Genomic DNA, 24153 nt, shown 5'->3' with positions numbered 1-24153 from the left:
AAGGTTTTCACACACTTTAGCCTAGTGAAGTAGTCTCTATTTTATAGAAGGCTATGTTCGTGGCTAAGTTCATAGGGCTCTGAAGTAGCAGAGCTGGGATTAGGATCTAGGATTTGGTCCAGGACTCCTCTGGTGGGTTATGAATCGCCCAAAACCTTTTTGTGCTGTATCACAAGACCAAAGAGCAGAATAAACTGAAACAACCACTTCTGGTTGGCTCAGAGTTTACTTCCCTGCCAGGATGCCTGGTAAAGGATGGGGAGGAATTAGTTGAGGGCCAGGAGCTACGGGAACCTGTAGCCGGGTGCTCTTAAGCTAAACAAGGAAAGCAGATCACAGAACTTCACAGAGCCCATGGGCACAGGCCCTAAGCCTCAATTCCAGAACGCTGCTGTACTTCCATCTGCTCACCTTGATCCTTCTGCCAGGTTCCTTTCTGTGCTGTGAAAATGAATCTGAGTGCTGGCTCACTGGGGAAGGTTCAGTCGCCTGTGACTTAGGGACACAGGAATTGCCCTGGTAGTGCAGGACTACTCTGGTCTCGTCCATAAACCCAGGCCCTGAGGAAACCTTAGAACAGTTTCTCAAACTCAGCACTATTGAGATCTTGGAACTGATACTTGTTTGCTGTGGAGGGCTGTCCTGTGCATCATAGGATGCTTAGTAGCATCCCTGGCCTCTACCCACTAGATGCCAATAGCACTTACCACTCCTGGCTGGAATCCTGACAATAAAAAATGTCTCCAGACATTGCCAAATGTCCCCTGTGGGGAGAGGCAGTAGAGCAAAGTCATTCCTAGTTAGAACCACTGCCTTAGTGTGCAAGTTTTCAGGTACAAGGCTCAGAGTCTTCTGATGTAGGATCATAGGAGAGGGTTTCTTTTTGCCAGTTTTATTGAGATATAATTGACATACAGCACTGTAGAAGTTTAAGATGTAAAGCATAATGATTTGACTTACATATATAGTGAAATGATTACCACAATTAGTGAGCACTCATTACCTCATATGGATAGAAAAAATATTTCTTTCCTTGTGATGAGAACTCTTAGGATTTACTCTCTTAATAACTTTCATATATACCGTACACCAGTATTAACTATAGTCATCCCATTGTACATTACATCCCTAGTACTTAATTATTGTATAACCGGAAGTTTGTACCTTTTGATCACCTTCCTCCAGTTCCCCATACCCCCCCTCCCTGCCCGCTCTGCTAACCACAAATCTGATCTCTTTTTCTATGAGTTTGGTTTTTAATTTTTTTTTTCAGATTCCACATATGAGATCATACAGTTTTTGTCTTTTTCTGTCTGACTTATCTCACTTAGCATAATACCCTCAAGGTCCATTCATGTTGTCACAAATGGCAGGATTTCCTCTTTTTTATGGTTGAATAATATTCCCTTGTATATATACACCACAACTTCTTTATATATTCATCTGTCGATGGACACTTAGGTTGTTTCCACGCCTTGGCTATTGTAAATAATGCTGCTATGAACATGGAGATGCACATATCTCTTCAACATAGTGTTTTTATTTCCTTCAGACATATTCCCAGAAGTGGAATTCCTGGATCATATGGTAGTTCTATTTTTAATTTTTTGAGGAACCTCCGTACTCCATGTTTTAGGAAAGGGTTTTTGCCTTTTCTTTTCACCTCTGTGCCTTGAGACATAGGATCACATTAAAAATCTGAATTCATAGTATTGAGTCATTGAATTCAATTGTCATTGTTGTTGTTATTTATACTCTCTCTCACTGTGCCTTTGTCCAGCCTGAGGATCTTTCTCGACATGGCACTCTAGGACACCAGAATCAGTTGGTTGCCATTGCCCCTAATTTTCATAAATTTCCCCTACTTGAGAGTATGTGTACCACATTTTTCTGGAATTTTTGTTAAAAAAGCATACCCTTATGCAATAGCTGAGACTTAATGAATCTGATCATCTGGGAATAGGGTACAATATTCTACATTGTATATATTTTTTTAAAAGATGCCACCCTCTTGATTTTTAGGCACATATTGGGGCCCTGTAAAGGAGAAGCTGTTCAGGTGGCAGGCTTAGTTCTTCCTCACACCTCCAGGCTGAGCTTTTGCCTTTCTCTGTTCCCTGTGACTGGGGATGATATTAAGAAACCTAAATTATAGACAATGCCATAATTGTCATCCTCTCAGATATGCCAGGCAGACATTATTGTTCCTCTGGATGCAGCATTTATTTCCTAAATAATTTAAGAAAAACACAAGAATTTCAGACACTATGGAATTGATAGAATTGGATGGGATAATTAAATTCGTAGGATATGAAAATATATATTAGTACAGCTGGTTATGAGCCATCCAAGATCTAATGCCATCTTGGGCTTTGAACTAGTGAATGAGACATTTGGGGAGAACAGGAACAGGTTTGCTCTAAATTAAAAACATTTTTTAAGTCAAATTCTGATGTACAAGGAATGTTCATTCATGCTATGGAAAGATTCTCCATTTTACAAAAGGATTTAGCTCCTTTAAACATAAATCTCTAAATATAAATCCTTATAAATATTATAAATATAATATTAAATACAAATATGAAATGAATATGAATCAATAGGTATCAGTAAGAATAAAACAAAGTTTCTGTCTGTTACCTAATGGTCCTGACTTAAAATATAAACAATGTAATGTATGTAAGACACAGCTCACTTGGAGGACAGGGTGTAGGAGGCATATCAGAGAGAGACAATTATCCTTCACAGTTGCTAAACTCCCCATGCAAGAGGCACATGTGATGGCCCATCAGGGATGAAATATTATAAATGTGGATGGAGAAGACAAATGAGGATTTCAAATATGAGACGTGGAAAATCACACCAGAAGACACTGCAAAAGGCAGGCACTGATTTGTAGTTCAGTTGATTCTCACAAGGGCAGCTCTACCTAATGAGCTCAGGGTGGGAGTTTACCAGGAATTTATTCATTTAAAAGTGGTTAATTATGATCCCTGAGTAATTCCTGAAAGCCTTAGTTTATCAGAATCTGAATATACAAAGTAAATAACCTCAAAAATTATTTTCTCCAGAAAGGGATCCCAGGACAATGTTTAGAGAATTGCTCTCAATCTTTTTTGTTTGTTTGTTTGCTTTGATCCCATTCACTTATCAAGTCCTTCCCAAAGCAATGTTTCTCTTATTAACTGCAGTGATTTTCAAGTTGAGTTGAGGATGGGAATATAATACAGAAAAGCCCCCTCTTAATTCATTGTCGAATCCAAAATTTGAAAATGAAAGGGGTCACTGTAAAAAGTACCCCACATAACAGGTGTAGATTGGGACTGTCCCTCAGGCAGACTGAGATGACTGCTCATACTCCCTAAGCAACTGAGCCCCAGCCCCACCAAGAATAAAGTGCCCCCAAAAGTGGGCTTAGCCCCCTGCACACATGAAGGAAAAGCAGAATGGGCCATTGAAAGTATAGTTACCTGAGAATTAGGGTTCAATAAAATTGTTTAAACACAAGACCTAACAAGTAGACACACAGAATCTTTGGTATATCCCTTCTGAAATCAAAATAATTCTTTGGTAAAGACAGGTAAGTACTCAGCTTTCACTGACTATCTGATATAGACAAAGCCAAGTAAAGCAAGATGAAGGTGTCTAAGCTTCCTTCCCTACAGGAAAGAGCCACTACTACCTCATGGGAACCGTGCTAATACTTAACTTTTACTGAGTGATTTCTTTGTGGCAAAGATTGCAATCAAGCACTTTATAAATAGAATGTCAGTTAGTCTTTACAACGACCCTAAGAAGTAAGTACTCTTTTGATCCCTGAAGAAACTGAGGTGCAGAGAAAGTTTAGATAACTTGTCCAAACTCTCAGAGTGGGTGAATTGGGTTTTGAACTCAGGCAATCTGGCTCCAGAATCCAGGATCTTAACTGCAATATTACATAATGAATCTTTCATAAGGGTAGTCTCTAAGGGTGGTTAAACTTGAAGATTAATTTGTTTCTGGACTTTTTTCCTAAGTTACAATCATCAAGTAGCCAAGAAAAAGAGGAGGAGAAAGAAGCTAAATGAGAGAGAACAGGATGACCTCATGGTAGAAATAAGATGAGGCCATGTTTAAGATCCAAGATTAAAACACTGTTCTCTGAGTGGGAGGTAAATCTGGAAAAGGCTTTGGTTGACAGGACCTATATGCCTCTATTCAGGGCCTCAACAAATGATTAAGAAATATATTGTGCACAAAGGCAACCGGTTGAGGGGGCAAGTGGGGAAGAATCCCAAACTGGGTTCTGCTTGACCAGCCACACACCTTCATAAGGCTATGGTGGGCAGAGGGAGCGTGTTTTTCCAAGTAGCACAAAGGTGGCATCTATGGACTAGGGGAGGCCTTCTCCACAATGCTGAAGCTCCATAGAGTTTATTTGTACCACTGTGAGAGGATCCTGCTTCCTATTTAAGGCAAGGGTAGCTGATGTTTTAATGAAAGTCACCTTCATGCTAAGTCTCACCATTGCTCACATTTCTGAGATTCAGAGAATCTGTTCCCAAATGTCAGAAGCAGTAAAGGGAAGGAAGAAATAAGGCACTGGAAGAAAGTGGAAAAAATCTTTTTAGACAGTCTATAAATAAATAATAACCCTGAGCTTTGAAATTAGAGGTCATACAGAAAAGTGTTTCTTAGCCCTCTGCGCACAGATGGGGTCTGCCAAATCAGGTTTAAAACGCAACTACATAAATAAATAATGAGCAATGGATTGTGTTTGGAGTTTCAGTCCCACTTGCAAATCCCTTTTGTAAAAATCGAATGAATAAGATGTGGTACATATACACAATGGAATACTACTCAGCCATAAGAAACAATGAAATCCAGCCATTTGTAACAACATGGATGGACATTGAGGGTATTATGCAAAGTGAAATAAGTCAGAGGGAAAAGGTCAAATACTGTATGATTTCCTTCATTAAGTAGTAGATAATAACAACAATAAACAAACACATAGAGACAGAGATTGGATTGGTGGTTACCAGAGGGGAAGGGGGGAGGGAGGAGGGCGAAAGAGATAATTCGGCACAAGTGTGTGGTGATGGGTTGTAATTAGTATTTGGGTGGTGAACATGATGTAATCTATGCAGAAATAGAAGTATAATGATGTACACCTGAAATTTATACAATGTTATAAACCAATGTTACTGCAATAAACAAAAAAATAAAAAAATAAAAATAAAAATAAATCGAATGAATAAAGAATATTGCAGATTTAGGACTCCCTCATCTAGCAGCTTTCCAAAAACATAAAAAGGATCTTATTGCCACTGTAACATTTATAACATGCAGGCTGTGTGTCCTACATGTCTGCTCTGATACACCAATAAACCCAAATGGACATTAAAATAAATATTAGGAAGAGATTAGACACATTTAATCATTGTTGGCAATGACTGTTCCACAGGATATCTTTAATCAGTGTTTCTTGAACTTCAGGTATTTGTTTATCACCTTCATGATTATTGCCATATCCCTTCATCACTTTCATATCTGGGTACCACACATACTGTTATCTACTTTATATTTTTCTTTAAACTGACTGATTTTTTTAAACTGAAAACTCTGAAAAGAAAACTTGATATCTCTTCTGCAAACGTAAAACCAATTCGCCTTCATAAGAAGGAAAGCATGAAAGTAGACACAATGAGAACAAAATAATGTCACTAATTTCTAGGTAGACACTAGTCCCTGCCAAATGCTCTAAGCTTGAGGCCTGTTCTGGCTTTATGATGAAAGGGAGATGATTGTTATAAAGATATTAAGGCAAAAAGCACCAAAAGATTGTGATGGTTTTCTTGAAGAAATCAGTAGGAGTGGAAGAAAATTGAAAAGAGAATGCCCTACACTTTATGTAAATTCAATGTTATTTAAAGGTATATTGGTGCACTATGCCACTGCTATAAGCAATAAAGTTCCCCCATCACGTCCCTCCCACCCATAAAATGGAGTTTGTACATATAACTCAACTGAATCAAGCAAGACACCTTTTCCATGCATAATACTCCTCTGCTAGGGATAATCAACTTGTTCTACATGCATGTCATGTAGTTGATTGAAAACAATCATTTACTTACCATGTTCATCAAGCAAAATGTTGTCAGGCTTCATATCCCTAGGGGAGTAAAAAGAAGAGAGAAAGTTGCTCATAATAAAACAAACAAATCAACATAACTAAACGATGAAGGCAAAAACGCTCAAGAATGCTACTAGAGTTGGAGCAATGCACTAGCCCCTCATCACTCACAATCGCATTCAACTCGCACAGTGAATCTACGAGACGGTTACCATTAATACCCCTATTTCTAGATCAGAAAGCTGAGGGTTAAGGAGGTTAAGTAACTTAACCCAAAGTCACAGAGCTAGTAAATGGAAGAACAGGGCTCTGAAGCTGGGTCTCTCTCATTCAATAGCTCAGACTCTTAATTTCTATAGCATATTATATGCAAGCATGTAAGTATTGCTCCAAAGGATCTACAGCATTTAAATGATCATAAAGCAGTGTACTAGTCATCATTTTTGTCTGTGTAACTCTAGAGTTACACAGATGAAGTGAACTTAAAGACTGTAAAATGAGAAACAAAAAGGCCTATAATGTGATTATATTTTAAACTTGCAGAGATTAGAATCCTTTTTGGGATGATGCTATAATGCCTCTAGTTACTTAATAAATATCCCTAGGGTAATTAAAGGATTTAGACCAGTCTTGCATGCATTTGTGAGATCCTTAAATCCATTGGAGGGAACAAAACCCACCCTCTTCCAATGAGGGGAGTCGTTTGATGGTAAATACTTAGAGGAATGCCTATAGAGTTTTCAAGGTCCTTGTGAAAGGAATATGATTATGAGCAGTACTCCTCAATCAGAGAACAGCACTGTCGTTTACAACAGCCCTCGCTCCTCCACTCTCTAGTTTTGACTGCCCTTCCCTAATGGACCATTAAAGTCCTTCAACCTATATTCACAGATGCTATTGGGGAAGAAATTCTGCAACAGGTTTTAGGAACACATTTTCAGCCTAGTCAAGTGACTTTTATGTTGCTAGAATAAGGTGACCTTAGTCTTTGACAGACTAAGACTGTCAGGGTCCTCTTTTCTTGAAAATATTAATGAATAACAAGCCCTTTACCTACAAACAGAACCAAGTGTATGCCACACACACCCAACATGCAGATGTATGGGTAGTCTCAGTAGCTTTGAATATCTTCTCATTTAATTTTTAGGTTATTAAAATTAATTCTGTATTCATAGAGTGGTCGTTGGTATCTGTGGCAATTTTTCTCTGGTGCAGGGTATAATTTGCTAAACAGATAGAGTGTTAGGGAGTGTCAAATTGCATGTTTCTATGGCTAAACTCTCTCTCAATATTGCAGACTTTGCCCCAAACCCTTTCATGGATCCCATTATTTCAGGAATTGTCAAGCCCAAACTTACTCATATGAAATAAAGGCCCTGTTATAATCTGGCTCCTGTGCTCCAGCCACACAGAAGCACGTGGGGTCCCCCAAGTGCTCCCTGCATCCCCTCACCTTCTGCTGTTCCTTTGCCTGAATCAGAGCCTTCTCACACTGCACCCAGACAATGCAGGTTCATCCCTCACCTCACAGCTCAGACACTACTTTCTACAGGGAACCTTCCCTGATTTTCCAATTCTGAGTCAATGGCCCCTCCTACGTGCTCTGCATGGTGTAATTCTCCCATCATAACATTTATCAGGCTTACATTTATTTGTTCTCCAACTGGATCATCAACTCCTTGATGGTAGGGATGGTTTCCTGATTAATGTCATATTCCATCACACGGCCTCACAGTGCCTGGTGTGCAGTAAATGAATGACTAAATGATACTGGGAGAATCTCTAGTACACTCAAGGCCAGTCCGTATATATCAGAGCACTGCAGTACACCATCAAACCTGCTGCAGTTTAAAGCTCGAGGTAAACCAGGCGTTAGGTTCTTGCCACCTCTTTCAGACCTGCAACCAGTGAGCGTCAGTTGGTGTTCACCAGGCACGGAGGAGGCCCCGAGGAGCCCTGCCAGGAGGGAAGAGACTTGGGTGTGGGCTTGCTGGGGGAAATGAATTGCTGTGGATTTGACACTTTATGAGCTTTCTATTAAATCCCTAGGCATCATTTTTCTTATTTATTAAAGCCACACATCATTATATCCACTACTTTTCCCGGAAACTACCTTAAGGCTTAAAGAATAATACAGAGATCAGAGAGGTAACAATTCATTTAAGGTGATACTTCTTACTTTAATCTTATATTCATTTATTCATTGAATATTTATCTACTTTGATAAGTCACTGTGTGAGGATACAGAAAATATAAAGATACATGAGACATAGTTCCCTCTGGGATGAAGAAGATAAGAAAGGTTCATAAGGAACCACGCCAAAAAAGATTTAAAATGGTGGAGGGCACGTTTACTACTAAATTCAGACAGAGAATATGAGGAAAATCTAAGACAACCATAAAAAAAAAAGTGGACTTTTAACATAAAAATAAAGTATTTAAGCATAGATTCTAAGTACATAGTTTCTTCAAAAAGTGATGAGATAACTTTTAAGTGACTACAGGGTAAACTGCAGTCTGGTAACATTGTTTATTCACGTACCAGGAGAAAGAAAATGAAAATAAATGCAGTGTGCTATATTAACATTCCTGCTAGAACAAGTTAAGTTTCTAGTTCTGAAATTCAGGACCACTTCTTTATCTTTTCAGTCTTCTCAAATAATTCTAAATATGAAATAACTTATTCTAAAATGTTTCTTTCATTTAAGGACATCTACCACATCTATCTGTAACTTGGTGGTTACAAAACCTGGATGTTCAGAACCACCTGAGGAGCTTTGAACAACATGGATTCTCTGACTTAGCTCAGTCCGATGGCATCAGACTCTCTGTGGATAGGCCCTGGCATCTGTCCCAAAACAAAAGAATCCTCTAGGACCTTCTGATGTACAGTCATGTTCAGAAATACCATCCAGGCATTGTCCAGATCCAAATATATCAATCTCATTTTAAAGTATGAACCTCTTAAAAGTTTATCTACAAATGTAAAGGTGATGGAAAAGTACACTTACCACTCTCAACAAATTCTTTGGTTAAAATATATTTGGAAGTCTCTTACAACCTACCTATTATTAGCTAATGCGTTCCCTCTCACTTGTTATCATCATTCTTGGTGATTTCAACATCTATGTGGATGCTCCATGGACACCCTGGCCTCTCACTTCCCTGACTTACCTCCGATAATCTTTTCATCTATCCCACCTCAATTGTTTTCCATACTTCCATTTCCTTAATCCTTCCTTTGTCGTTACTACAGCCCACCCCTTGCCCAGCTTGACCTTCCATTCAATCCAACTCCAAACTAGCATCTCTAACACATTGAGACCACCAATTACTGACCCTGTCACTTTTTCTTTATACATCAGAACCCTCATAGCCTCAATTCCCTTCCATCGTCCATTTTAACATTCCTTGTAAAATTCTTAGTTCTTTCACCCGCTTCAGTTGTACTCAATAAAACCCCAGCATTGGTTAAACCCAATTCCCCAAATTCTTCCTGCCTGCAGCCAAGCACCTGAACTTTGCTGGAAGAAAAGACATAGTAGTATGAACTATTCTCATTTAAATTCATGGCTACCTATCTCAAATAAGCATCAACATGCCAGGCAGTACTGTAATACTGACCTTCTCCAAGATGACCACTGCACACTTTTGCATCGCTCCTCACATCTCTTACACTCTCCCTCCCACTTTCTCTCAGTTGATCAGTTGATGACTGATCACAAGGTAAGAGAACTATCTTCTGGGAACTCATCTACACCAGGTTACCAACCTCCTGATTTCTGTATCCATACTCATTGCCTTCCCTCCAGTTATGCTGGATGAAGAGTCCTATACTAGGGCCTATAGTAGGACAACTCTTCTAGGGGCTCTGGATCTCATCCCCTCTCACCTTCTTACAGATTTCCCTCAGATAAGTATCCCTTCCTTCTCCTACACCATCTCCTTCTCCCGTTCTTGTTATGACTGAGTCTCTTGGAAATACCTTCCTTAACCCATAGCCACCTCCACTTACTGTCCCATTTTACAATTATCTTTTACAATAACACCTCTGGATTAACTCGTTAATAGGTAAGGAATTAGAAACAGCAATTGCCATTCTCTTCTCAACCCATTCTAACCCGGTTTACATCTTCTCCACTCCCTGAACTTGCTCTTGTCAAATACATTGATGATCTCCAGCTTGCCAAATCCAATTGTCATGCTTTTATTTATCATGCTTAGCTTCTCAGTGGATTGATCACACCTTCCCTCCTGACACACATTGTTCTTGTGGCTTACAAAGAGCCACATTCTCCTGGTTCTCCTCATACCACAGAGATCCCTCCTCAGTCTCGTTTGCTCATGTCTTCTTGCTCATGTTGCTCATGTCTCAACCTAAATGTTGAGATTCTCCAGGGCTCAATCTTATATACAACTACACTCCACTTAAGTGGTTTCACTTAGTGCTGTGATTTTAAATATTATTTTACATATATATATCAAACGTTTATCTCTAACCCTGACCCTGGAATTCTAGATTAATATATAAAACTTCCTGCTTGATGTTTGCATCTGTATGTCTAACAGCCATGATAAACATAATATATCCTAAAGAGAACCTTTGATATACATCCACAGCCCACACAAACCCTCTTATCCGCAAATTCCTTACCTCAGAATATGACCCCATAATTTTTCCATTGTAAAATGGGAGATTTTACATTTACATAAAACGTCCTGAGATCATTCTTAATTCTTTTCTTCCTCTAAACTCATAATGCCAGTCCCTCAGTAATCCCTGATAATTCTACCTTTAAAATACAATTATTGAAAACAGTATGGCAGTCCCTCAAAAAAGTAAACATAGAATTAAGACATGATCTAGCAATTCTACTTCTGGGCATATGCCCAAAGTAATTGAAAGCAGGTACTTGAACTGATATTTGTACACCCATGTTTGTAGCAGCATTATTCACAATAGCCAAGAAGTGGAAGCAACCCAAGTGTCCATCGACAGGGAAACAGATAAATAAAATGTGTTACATACATCCAATGGAATATTATTCAGCTTTAAAAAGGAATGAAATCCTGATACATACTACAACATGGGTGAACCTTGAAGACATTATGCTAATTGAAATAAGCCAGACACAAAAAGGCAATTATTGTACGATTCCACTTGTATGACATACTTAGTCAAACTGGCAGAGACATAAAATAAAATAGTGGTTACCAAGGGCTGGGGGGAAGAGAGAAAGGTGATTTATTGTTTCATGGGTACAGAGTTTCAGTTTGGGATGATGAGAAAGTTCTGGACACAGATAGTGGTGATGGTTGCACAACAGTGTGAATGTATTTAAACACTGAGTCACTTAAAAATGGCAAAAATGGTAAATTTTATTTTATGTATATTTTACTAAAAATAAACATAAATAAATAAATACTATAATTACCATCTCTGCTGCTACCACCATCATCTCTCAGTAGAAGCATTGCAATAGTGCCTTGTTCTTCCTGCTTCTCCTCTTGTCACCTGACAATCCGTTATCCACATAGCACCCAGAGTGGTGTTTTTCATTACACACATCTTCCCTGCCTAATGTCCTCCATTGGCTTCCAACGCACATAGAATAAAATCTAAACCATTTGCCCCTGGTCTTATAGACCCTGTATGTGCTCTAGTCCTGCACAGCCCTGAGCTACATCTCATACCATCCTCTCCCCGCCATACGCCATCTCCAGCCACAGTAGTCTTCTTGATCTCCTTTATACAGACTGTCCTCTCTGCCTACAATCCTGTTCCCCTAGCCTTCACATGGCTCGCTGCTTCTTGTCATTCAGATCTCAGCTAAAATATCATCTCCTCCAAGTTCTTTCCTGACCACCCAATTTAGAGTAGCATCTCACTCCATCCTTGTCTCTTCACCTCCATCTTATTTTCATCACAGCACTTATCACTACCTATTTTCTCATTTATTTGTTTATTATTTTTCTCCCCCCACTGGAATGCAAGTTCTAGGAGAAAGGACATCTTTTCTGTATTATTCAGCGCTGTAGCTCCCAGGCTCATAAAATTGCCCAGAACAAAGTAAGAACTTAAGTAAATATTTGTCATAAAAATGAGTGAATCTCATTTGTTGGCTTCTCAAACTTCTGGAATACTAAGCTATGTATTTCTTTTTCCCCTAAGAAGAGAAAAAACAAAAACCAAACAAAAGAACAAACAACAACAAAAACCCCTCTACCTCTGCCAGATGCACTGTATTTACTGTTGGCCAACTGAAAAATCGATCATTTTTAGTAAGTATATGAGTGTATATAGAGTAAGAGTATAAAGAAGTGATTTCTGCACAATGTGAGCCTATGATTTCAGAAGAGGGCTATAGAATTTTGGGAGTGATAAGGTATAATTCTAGGAACACACACATTCTGTGGAAATTCTTCATTGAATCTTGATTTGATGAAACAGAAAAGGCCATGTCCTGCTGAATCAGCTGATTGCTACTGTGGGAACTATAAATAGCAGCATGGAAATACAATGCTCCCTGTGGCAGGGTCCAAGGCGGAACTGATATATCTGCTGTTCTCACTCCAGCGACTTTACAAGACATTAGCAGAACTTAATAGGCTAATTACATCCCTTCACTGCACCTACCCTGGAATCAAGCTGCTCACCACGCAAGCTGATATGGGGTATTATGAGAACAGGGAAAAAGAAAATCAGCGTATCCAAACCAAAATCAACTCTTTTGGTGTTCCATGGCTTTCTGACAGGTCCACAGTTTGGGTTTAATTCTTTGTTACATGATGTTCTCTTACACTGGGTCCTCTCCAAGGTCTTCAGAGGGGAAAAAATATTATACATACGATTTTATAACATTTTATTTAAGATGTCAAACAAAGGCCATTTGTCACACAAACAGACCTATGTTAAGAAAAGAGTGGGGTAAGGGTGGGAGGGTGTGAGGAGAAATTGTAAGCAAAAACACATAGTTTGTGACAGGAGGCAGAAGAGAAGAGCTACCAGGATTAGATTATTATGGACCAAATATCACCCTCTATCTCTTTCTTACCAACTGGCTGCTGCTTTTTCAAAAAATTAAATTATATATTTTTAATTGAAATATAATTGACATATAAAGTTATATTTGTTTCAGGTGTACAACATAATGATTCGATATTTGTATATTTAAAATGATCACCACAATAAGTCTAGTTAACATCCATCACCATATATAGTTACAATTTTGTTTTCTTGTGATGAGAACTTTTAAGAGCTATTCTCTTAGCAGCTTTCTGGCTGCTTCTTTTTTTTTGCTCAACTGCAGTATTTCCCACTATTTATTCAAGGGATCATGAGTTACAGAAGCCATTATGAGGAAATCAAGTAAAGTGACTGAGGGCTTCCAGGCACTGCAGTGAATATTGCCAATGAGAGAGAGAGAGATATATATAATTGCATTTTCATTTTCAGTGTAACTGGCTTTTCATGGATAGCATTGCTTTTCATTTGTCATCCCAATATACAGATCCAATTCCATGATATATTAATAAACAAGGTGATGAGGGGTGATTTTACCATCCATGAAAACATGATACAGTACCACTTTATGAATTTGTTTTTCTTTTCCCAAAGTGTCATTCAAGATACCAGCACACTCACCATGCCTTCCGTCTCTCAGCTGTCTTCTCCCATGGCCTCTGAATTTCTCCTCAATTGTCCATAATAATTTAGCTCATACGGCCACTCAGCAAAACAAAGGCTAAATTATTAGACCCCCATCTCAGGATCCCAGTCTTCTCCAGTCCTCACAACCTAAGCAACTTATCAAGATATTCCTCCAATAAAGGTATGTTTCCTTGGTAGTGTGGGGAAGGGCAGTAAGTACCAGGTGTTAAAGGCCCATCTGGTGAATGAAGATTATAATTCTTCAGTAGAGACCAGTTGACAGAGTTACAAAGAAACATTTAAGTCAATATCTGAGAAAGAACTTCTTAATAGACATAGACTTCCAAAGTTGGCATGAACTATCACAAAATCTTAAAACGTGACATGGATATTGTCACAGAGGCTGGGTAAGCATTTGGCAGAAATGCATGCAAGAGAGAAGTACAGCAGAGACCCACTTGATCAACCGACCTTTCAAACACCTTTGAACCTTGACCCCCTGTAATTCACTGAAGCCTTCTCAAGGAGGCTACCTGAAAGCCACTTCTCTTCATTGATTTATCACTTAGATATCAAAGGAAAGCAGTAGCATCCACATTTTACCAATAGAGAATGGAGACTTAGGGGCATTGACTTGCCCACAATCACGCAGCTCATAAATGGCAGAGAGGGAATTTAAATTTCAAGCTCTTCCCATTTGGGTATTTTAAGTAGGAGGGCAGCTAGGTTCCCAAGCATGGGGTCAACTCTTTAATTGATAGTGTCTACTTGTATTGATAAGGAGACCCTTCATGTTCAAGGGGAAAGGAGGCCCTTCATGTTCAAGGGGAAAGAGTAATTCCTGCCACGGACACAGGAAAAGGGGTTTAAGGACAGTTGTTAACAATCTTTTCCAACTGCTGTACTTCCCATGAGTAATAAGAACGGTTATAGCCACCATTTATCGTCCATGCTGGGCAGGCACGTGGCAGGCACTTGATAGACAACATATCTTTTATTCCTGACAGCAGCTCCATAACTTAGATATTACACTCATTTTTGCAGATGAAGTAGGGGTAGCTCAGCAAGTTTAAATTACTTGTCCAAGATTACATGACAAGTAACTGACAGAGCCGGGATTACCACCAAAGATTGCAAGGTGCAATCTTAGTTCATATCTCAAATGTTTATATCATACTTCCTCTAATGAGAGAGAAGATTGTCCTCACATACCAAGAGGTCTGGAGTATGGTTCAAACTGGCCTGCAGCAAGTTTAATTTTTTTCATAGTTTTGATTGCATATTTGAAAATCATGTAGATTTTGCACCCTACCATCATATCTCCATGTCTCTTTTAATATGAAAGTAAAGTTCCACATTTCTCACTGTTGTTCTAAGAAGGTGAATCACACTTATCCCGATGTTGCAGATCTCCAATAGTACAGACAGTCCGGTTTGAGCAGTAGGTCTGTATACCACGATCCCAGTGACTGGAGATTTTTAACCATCTTGCAATCTTTGGAGGCAGAATGTTTACATGACAAGGCTTCCTGCCTTAGTCAATGCTCATTCATTACCATTATTTCCTTTAATTTAGAGTCACACAGATAGAAACCTGGGTCACATTTATGTATCCTTCAACCAAGGAAGCAAGGACACAGAGTGTTAGGGACCTGAACCAAATCACTCAGCCACAGAGATCAGCCTGAACCAAGTCTTCTGGGTCCTTCACTTGACCGGAGAAGATTTCAAGTAAAGAAATGAACTAGTTAGATGAAGAGAAAGAGTCTACCAAGTAAGAGGAACCAAAAAGGAACAAGAGCAATTGTGGTCTTCTGTTGATGGTAACAGTTAGACTGTCATGAGAGGATTCTTTTTTTGTTTTTCAGTTAAATAAAGGAGAGGAGTATTCAGTTAGAGGTGAAAAGTCATTTGCTCCCTCTCAGCTCCAGAACTGAAAGTATCCTCTCTAGCAGTAGGAAAAATAAACTTGCCGCTTGAAAATGAAACAAACTAACTCTCTTAGGTACCAAGAGAATTAAAAAAAAAAAAGCAGCTGAAAGAACATCTGAATCTTTCCAGAGCCAACTGTGAACCCACAACGTTTTGCAAGCGCCACAGAAGGGAGGACTTGTATAGCAGGCACTGTGCCTGGCCAAAAAAAATTTTATAAGTCATGGAAGAAAACCAACTAGCACACACCCTAGGATGTTTTACTTTACTATTTTATAAGGAGTGCAAACTTGTAATAAAGTACCAGCATTGATTATGTATCATGTGCCAGACACCATGCTGAATGTTTTATATATATTATTTCATGTAATCCTCCCACCACCACCACCACACACACACACACACACACACACACACACACACACACACACACAGGCACAACCCTGGAGGTAAGTACGAGTGCTATCCCGATTTTACAGATAATGAGTCTGAGCTCTAGAGAGATTGAGCAACTTTCTAAGTCACGGAGCTCCTGAATGCCGGCCCTGGGATTTGAGCGTAGCCTGTGTAAATCCAAACCCTGGCTGTAAAGCTGGGGAAACATTGTGATAGGACTGCAGGTGGATAAGTATGTGGCCACAAAGTCTAAAAGTAAACAGAGGAAGGGCCCAGACAGGGGAGACCTGATGTCAGAGACAACACCCTGTAGGAAAAAAACAGAAGCTGGGCACAGGGCAGTACAAAGAAATTAAAGCCAGCAATTAAGTTGTCTTGGAAGATGCTGCTGCCAAAGAGGGCTTGAGGAGGAATGTGCTAGTATAAGATGCTTAAGTGAGCAAAAGTGTAGCATGGGGATGGTTAGTTAGGGTTGACGTTAATTAGTGTATTGGTTAGGAACGGGTCTTGCTACAAGTGACGGAAACCCTGACTGCCATTGGCTTAAGCAAGGAGTGTGAGAATGCACACAGTAGCCTCTGACAGCTATCAGCTGGGAGCTGCTCTGTTGCCAAGAGCTAGGCTTTGTTGAACACCAGCATCAGACAAGGTCCCTCTTGCGACCATGATGAAGAGGAAAACACAACCATAATATCACGTAATCATGTCTGAGCACAAAAGCAAGAGCGCTGCCCAAACCACAAAACTGACCATACATCCCCTGACCTGGCTAACAGGAGTGACTGCTGTGTCTTTACCAGTGACAGCCTTGGCCCACTCCATTCCTCCCACCTCCTAAATCAAAAAAGATGCCCCGTCACAGAGAGTTAACAAAGCCGTATTGCATATTTGAAAGTTGCTAAGAGAATAGATCTTAAAAGTTTTCATTGCAAGAAAAAAAATTTTTGTAACTATGCGTGGTGACGCATGTAAACTGGACTTATTGTCGTGATCATTTTGCAATGGATACAAATATCAAATCATTAAGTTGTACACCTGAAACTAATATTATGTTAATTATACCACAATTAAAATAAATAAGTAAATCTTTTTCATCTCAAGAAAAAGAAAAAGATGCTCAGTCATAGAATTGCCCCTCTTTCTGATTGCATCCAAATCTGAGGAAAATTATGCTGTCTTGAATCTTCCCCAAATCACCTAACACAGCCCGAATTCTATTCAAGCCCTTCATAACACCTTCTTTCTGAGATGCCCCATAGGTCCCCATGTTTGTGGTCTTTGTTTTGGAACAAATACCAACAAATCCAACTTTATTGGAGTACAGAGGTGTTCCTGATGGTCTTTGGCAGGTGGCCACCAACAAGTTGAGTGCTTTTTTCATAAACAGTTTATGGGAGAATCAGGTAGTCCAGGGCTCAAGCAGTGGTTCCACACTACCATCAAAGACCCAGCCACATTCTGTCTTTCCACTCCACCAACTTAGCAATTTGGATTGTTGTCTCGCGGTCTCAGAATGATTGCTCCAGCTCCAGACATCACATATGCTTTTAGAGCAGGAAGAAGCTGAGGAGGGCAGCACCAACTGAGTTTATAATCTTTTATCAGGGAAGCAAAAATTTTTCTGAAGGCCCTTACAGTAGAATACCCCTTCCATCTCATTGGCCATACTGGCTAATATCCTGCATTAAAAGAGGCTGTGATGGGGGGAACAGGATTTTTATGATTGACTTAGGCCAATCATCTCCCAATCTAGGACTGGGCACGTTGCTGCCAAATTGGGTTTCTGTTACCAAGGAAGAAGGCAAGGCGTATTTCAGCATCTCCTATAGCTAGGTAGTATGGAAGCTTAGTAAAGAGCAGAGACGCTGGCACCAGATCACCTGGGATTGAATTCCAGGTCATGTTTGACCCTAGCAGGTTACTAAATCTCCCTGTGCCTCATTTTCCTCATTTGTTGATGGGGATGATTATATTGGTGCTTACCTCATAGGGTTGCTGTGAGGATTAAATACTTGTAAATATGGTAATACTTGGTGTACACTAACCACTCAGTAAGTGATAGCTCTCAGTAGAAAGAGTAAACTATACATATGGTATAGGAAACTATATCTTATTTAAGTACTGTGGGCATATACAGTATTCCATATAAGTATATGTACTTACAGATAGAGGCGATATTCAAAATAGTTGACAACCAGAACAGCACATCATCAGCTAATTAGAAGGGATGCTAGTGGAAGCTCAGAAGCAGTACCCTGAGGGACCCCTGCTGGGCCAGGAGTCACACTTTAGCTGCTAGATCAAGGGAGGTAGGGGGTGGGTGGGAGAGTAATAGACTTGGGGGCGGGGGGGGGGGGGTCAGGAAAGGGATTGGGGTAGCAGGAGAGCTCAGGCAGCAGCTCTTTATCAACTAATACAAGAAAATACAAATATTTCAGTATTTTTACAACTAGTATGTCCATACCAGTATATGGACTAAACATGAGACTTGTATATGCTTTACCACACTATACTATGTAGTGAGTGTGTGTGTGCGTGTGTATGCATTTATATATACATATATATAAAATGTATGTATGTGCACATATATATATGAATTTTAGGTTGTATGAGTCTATTAATACAGAGAATAAGGTTGGTAACAGTCTCAACCACAAATGGTCCTACCCAACCCCAGGGATTACTAGGTTCATTTAGGACGCAGTAGATCCTAGATGTTAAGATTGTGGGCTTTGGAGTCAGATGATCCAGGCTCAAATCTCAGCTCAGAACTTATTAATTCTGTGACCTTGGGCAAGTTATAACCTTGTATAATGCACATTGTGATTGCCTTCCGATCATGCATTCTTCATTCTCTTAATAATCATTTCATTTGGGTATCTAACCTCTCTGCCACACACACACACACTGCAGTCCATGTGCTCTGGGGAAACCTACGCCAGCCCTGACTTCAGGGGAGGGTTCTGTGACTCTCAGGCCTAAGCTAGTAGAATTGTTTCATCCCACAGTCCCTGTTATTGGTTCAGGGTTGGGCTGCTGACCCAATTTAAGCCGTTAAGTAGGAAGAGGAGTTAGGCTGTGGCCTTCTGAGGAAAAAGCTTCTTTGCTGCCCTGGGGAAAGCTTCCAGAAGGAGTGTGGTTCCTTGGATTAAAGGAGTTAGCACAGAGTCCTGGGCAGCAGGCAGCTTTCTTGCAGCCACTTGGAAGAATTAGCTGAGGATGAAGTGACCACATGGAAAGCAAAGAAGAGAATGAAGGAAACCAGGTAGGTGGCGATGCTGCTGAATCAAGATAACCTGCAATTCTGGCATACATCTGGATTTTCCAGTATCATAAGATAATAAATCCCTTTTATTGTTTAAGCTCATGTGAGTTAGGTTTTCTGTTGAGACCAAACACATGTTTGGTAATATAGTTCTGAGATTCGGCCCCCTGAATCTGTAAATTGAGGACAATAATAGTTTCTACTTTACAGAGTTGTTGTGAAGATTTAGTGAAATGACACATGTAAAACTCTTAGTATAGTATCTGGCACATAGTAATTGTTCAACTAACTTTCAGAAAACATTGAACGAATAATTAGGAAGTGTCCAGTGCAGGAAGAACGAGACGGTGAGAAACTGATGATAAACTGAGGATGTTAAATAATGAATAGTTGTTTTCAACTATCATTGAACCATTGTGATGTAACAATAATAATAGATTTCACTTAATGTGAGAAAACAGGATAATCCCTTTAAATGCTTTCTTCTATATTATCCTCAAACAGCTTTATGAGTTAGGTACAATTATTATCCCTATTTCATAGATGGGACCACTGAGGCATATGAGAAGAGCCAGGACTCCAATCATGTTTACCTGACACTAGGAGTGATATTCAAAATACTTGCCAAGGCATAAACACTGACTAATTGGAACAAGGCACTGACCGGTAAGAATGGAGGCCATCCATAAATTACCAGTAAGGCAGTACCAGTGGGTGAAGACTGAACAGAAGCCCTGTCTGACTTGAAGCCTTAGAGAAGCAGAACCATGAGGCCAGTCATAAGGCTCTTTCTTGTTCTAACATCTAGAAGAGCTAATGCATCCCATTTTCCACCATTTCCATCTTTATTTTCTTACCACCCACTGTGAATGCTGTATCCTTATCTCCAAACAGATAACAAACTCATATACCCCTTCCTGACTGGCTCTGTATTTTTACTACAGCACAAATAAGAAATAAGGTTGAGCTGGAGTGTTTGCTTGAACATGGTAAGATGATCTGGCTTCAGCTCATCTCTTTTATGGCTTCTGGAACCCTCTCCCCCTTTCCCACATGTTTCAACCACAAAGGCCTCTGTTCTGCTCCAGGACATAACAAACTTCTACCTTAGAGCTGCTTGTCCTGCCAGTCTGGGCTCAAGTGCCACCCACTGGCTAGGCCTTTTTTGAGCACCATGCTCAAGTAGCCTTTACCCTAAACCTCTACTCTCTTTCTTAGATCCTTGGTTATTTTCCATAAGCACTAAGCAATCTGTAACTAACGTGGTTATGTACGTATTTGGTTCCTTGTTCATTGCCTACCTCCTCAACTAGACCGTAAGCTCTAAGAGGACAGAAAGCATGTTTTTCTTCTTCAAAGCTCTACTCAAGAGCTGTGTGCCTGGCACATAAATAAGTGATAAATACTGTGTGTTAAATGACTAACCCTGAAAGAATGAAGTTTAAGCTTTGTACTAAACTGTATGTTAGGCAAAGCAAAATTTAATTTGGACCAAGTCACAGGTTGTATATTAACGAAACTCTTAACCTTATAGAAATTATTAAAAGCTCAGCACAGGCTAGTTAAATGTTAACCTGTAAACACACAGTTCTTTGCCTTTTTCACATGGGTTTTCACAAATGGGTGGCCTTGTGTGAGAAGCAGTTTCAGAGCTCCCTTCGAAACTGCCTGACGCATAATACAAAGAAGGCAGATTCTTCTGTTTTCACAATGTGTAATTCATGCTCATTCATTATTCGGTAGCTTGGGAGCAGGTGCTGAATAGAACATATCAACCTAATACCCTCATTACTGCACTGCCGTTTTGTTTTTGAGACTCAAGTGGCTTTCTGCTACGGGAGTTAAAAAAAGAGAAGATTTGCAAGGACTTGTGATCTACTGAAGAGAAGATTTATCAAAACAAAAGGAAGGGCATTTTCTTAACCACTCCACTGAAAATGGTAGCCTGAAACCAAAATCTATTATCCCACTGCAATAAACAGAAAGTATTATCAACACACTGAAAGGAAGAAAGCCAGCATCAAGTGGAACATGCACAATATAAGTAATCAGATAATCTATAATTATTTTTAGACTTTCAATTTTTGTCATACTAGACCTGCTGCTTTGGTAAACTGGAAAAGATTTCACTTCCCTTGGAGATATTTAAAAGCAAAACAAAACACCTTGGACCAGTGAAACATTATAAAAAAGCCACAGATATCTAAAATATGTCACCAAGTCTGAAATACACAAGTAAGCAAAGATAGTTTCTGGGCATCATAAAATAGGTTACCATATACTAAAGCTAATGGATTTGACTTATTGAATATTCCCTTGGGTTACCACAATTTTACAAACAATTCTAACAAGTTTTGATATCTGGTCTCCCATCCCGCAATATATTTGAAGCAGCATATCAGGAGTGAAGACAAGCTGCTCTGAGTAGCACGTGCTAGCAAAGTGGAGATTGAAATCTCAGCCGCTCAGAAAACTATAAAAACATGCTGTATTATTTTGCTAGGGCTGCTGTAACAAAGTACCACAGGCTTTACAAAAAACAGTATGTTACCTCACAGTTCTGGAGGCTAGAAGTCCAAAATCAAGGTGTCAGTAGGGTCCTGCTCCCTCCGAAACCTGTAGATGACGATCCTTCCTTGCTTCTTCCTAGCCTTTTTTGGTTTGCTGGCAATCTCTGGCCTTCCTGGGCTTACAGACACATCACTCAGTCCTCTGTCTTCATGTGGACTTCTCCCTGTGTCTCTTCACATCATCTTCCCTCTCTGTATGTCTATCTCTGTGTCCAAATTCCCTCTTTTGATAAGGACACCAGTTACATCGGATTAGCACTCACCCTAACGAACTCATTTTTCCTTGATTACCTCTGTAAAGACCCTATTTCCTAATATGGTTACATTCTGAGATACTAGGGGTTAGGACTTCAACATATCATTTTGGGGGAGACACAATTTAACCCACAACACATATCAACTAAAAATATGTATCTGAATTAATGTTTGTTGCTATTGGGTAAACAGCACTAAATAGCTCACCTGATCTTGAAGATGTCTGTTATGTTTATAAGAGTGAAGCTAAGGGAGCCTCTATTAAGAGCAGGATCTATGAATCAGATAATCCTACTTTCGAATCTGGCCTTAGTATACTAACTGTAGGATACTGGGCAAGTTAAGTAACCCTGTCATAATATTGTTAACTATCAAATTAGGTAGTATGTACAAAATGCTTATTAGCACAGTCTCTAGTTATTGGTATATGCACAATAAATGACAGCTCTTCTTAAGTCATTAAGAAAATGATATATGTACTTTGTCATATAAATTAAATAGTTAAAAAATGTTGGTGAGCAGATAGGAGTAAACACCATCAGGAATTAGAAAAACATCTCTCTAGATGACTCATTCCCCCAGGCTTCAGAAAGCTGAGTGTCACTGTGTGGGCAAGTTCATTCATCAGGAGCTCATGTGTCACTCAATGATCATTGACTAACATGATTAGCTGCAGAAAGACCTTATTTTTTCCTATGATTTATCATCTCAGGAAAATAAAATGTGACTTCCAAAACACTACAGTGTCTGTGAGTCAGACAAAAGGTGAAATCTGAGCCGAGAATGCCTCTGCCTATAACAAACTAAAGACCTGGCTTAAAACACATAATTTCGGTTCCCAACTGAATTGCAAATAAGACCCTGATTAGTAAATGTGCTAATAGCTGTTTATCACACCTCACTGTCATGTGCTTTTTAGACATGCAGCCTTCTAGGGGAGAAATAGGTGTGTGGTAGAGAGCAGAGAAACAATGAGATCAAACTTTGAAGAGTATCCTACCAGGGCTGAGAGGAAATCAGCCTAGACTCTTAGGTATGAAAGAACCATTCCTGATAATTTCGTCAAACCTCCTCACCTCTTCGCTACAGGGAAATTTGGGACTATGTTTAAGGATATAGAGGAAATTGGTGTCAGTCTAGGGAAGCACAACTTCTTTAGAGGAAGTATAGTGGACAGACTTTATGGCGACCCCCATAATCCCCACCTCCTGGTGTTCATGTCTTATATAATCCCCAGCCCCTGAGTGTGGGCTGATTGTATGGTTTGCTTCTAACCAACAATATATGGCAAAAGTGATGGGATGTCACTTTTATGTTATGTTATATAATGTTATTCAATGACATATACTCTGTCTTGCTAGCTGACTCACTCTAGAGCCTTGCTGTCCTCACTGAATTTAAAGAAACAAGCTACCAAGAGTCCAATATCCACAAGGAAATGAGTTCTGCCAACATCCTGACTGAATTGGACCCTTGCCCGGTCCAGCCTCCAGAAGAGAACCCAGTTCTGGCCGACACCTTGATTGCAGCCTTGCAGAGAACCCAGCTAAGATGTACCCAGACTCCTGACCCAAAGAAACTATGAGAAAATCAATGTGTGTTAAGTCACAATGTTTATGGAAATTTGTTGCACAGAATAAAAAGCTAATACAGCACGGAGGAAAGGCAGCACAGGCTCCACACGCCGTGGACACACAGTAGGAATGCGTGGAATAAATCAAAATGTTCCTGAAGACAACATCACCCACAGCAACCTTGACCTTCTACGTTCACCCAAGGGTCACATGTATACACTGTCCTCATTCATTTGTCTAGTCATTGATTTATTTATCCAACACTCTGGATTAGACTATATGCTGGGGATCAGAATACAAGAGAGGTGTAGTCTCTGCTCATGAGGGCTTAAGTTTAGGAGGGAGAGACAGCGTTTTGTAAAAAATATTGTGATCTGGGGGCTACAATTAGAAGT

General features: G+C 39.7%; 1 protein-coding gene across 4 annotated transcripts in view; it reads right to left on the bottom strand.

The window, feature by feature from the left end:
* The window catches only part of STK32A (serine/threonine kinase 32A), a 114341-nt gene that overhangs the window by 26274 nt on the left and 63914 nt on the right, over positions 1-24153 (bottom strand). For all 4 annotated transcript variants that reach the window (XM_058543438.1, XM_058543429.1, XM_058543447.1 and 1 more), the window contains exon 6: positions 6117-6154. In XM_058543438.1, the coding sequence (XP_058399421.1) occupies positions 6117-6154 (38 nt within the window). The remainder of the gene's footprint in view (positions 1-6116; positions 6155-24153) is intronic.

The sequence above is a fragment of the Diceros bicornis genome, chromosome 1 (assembly GCF_020826845.1).
Source record: "Diceros bicornis minor isolate mBicDic1 chromosome 1, mDicBic1.mat.cur, whole genome shotgun sequence".
In the NCBI taxonomy this organism is placed as follows: Eukaryota; Metazoa; Chordata; class Mammalia; order Perissodactyla; family Rhinocerotidae; genus Diceros; species Diceros bicornis.
This window is presented reverse-complemented; position numbering and strand designations above follow the sequence as displayed.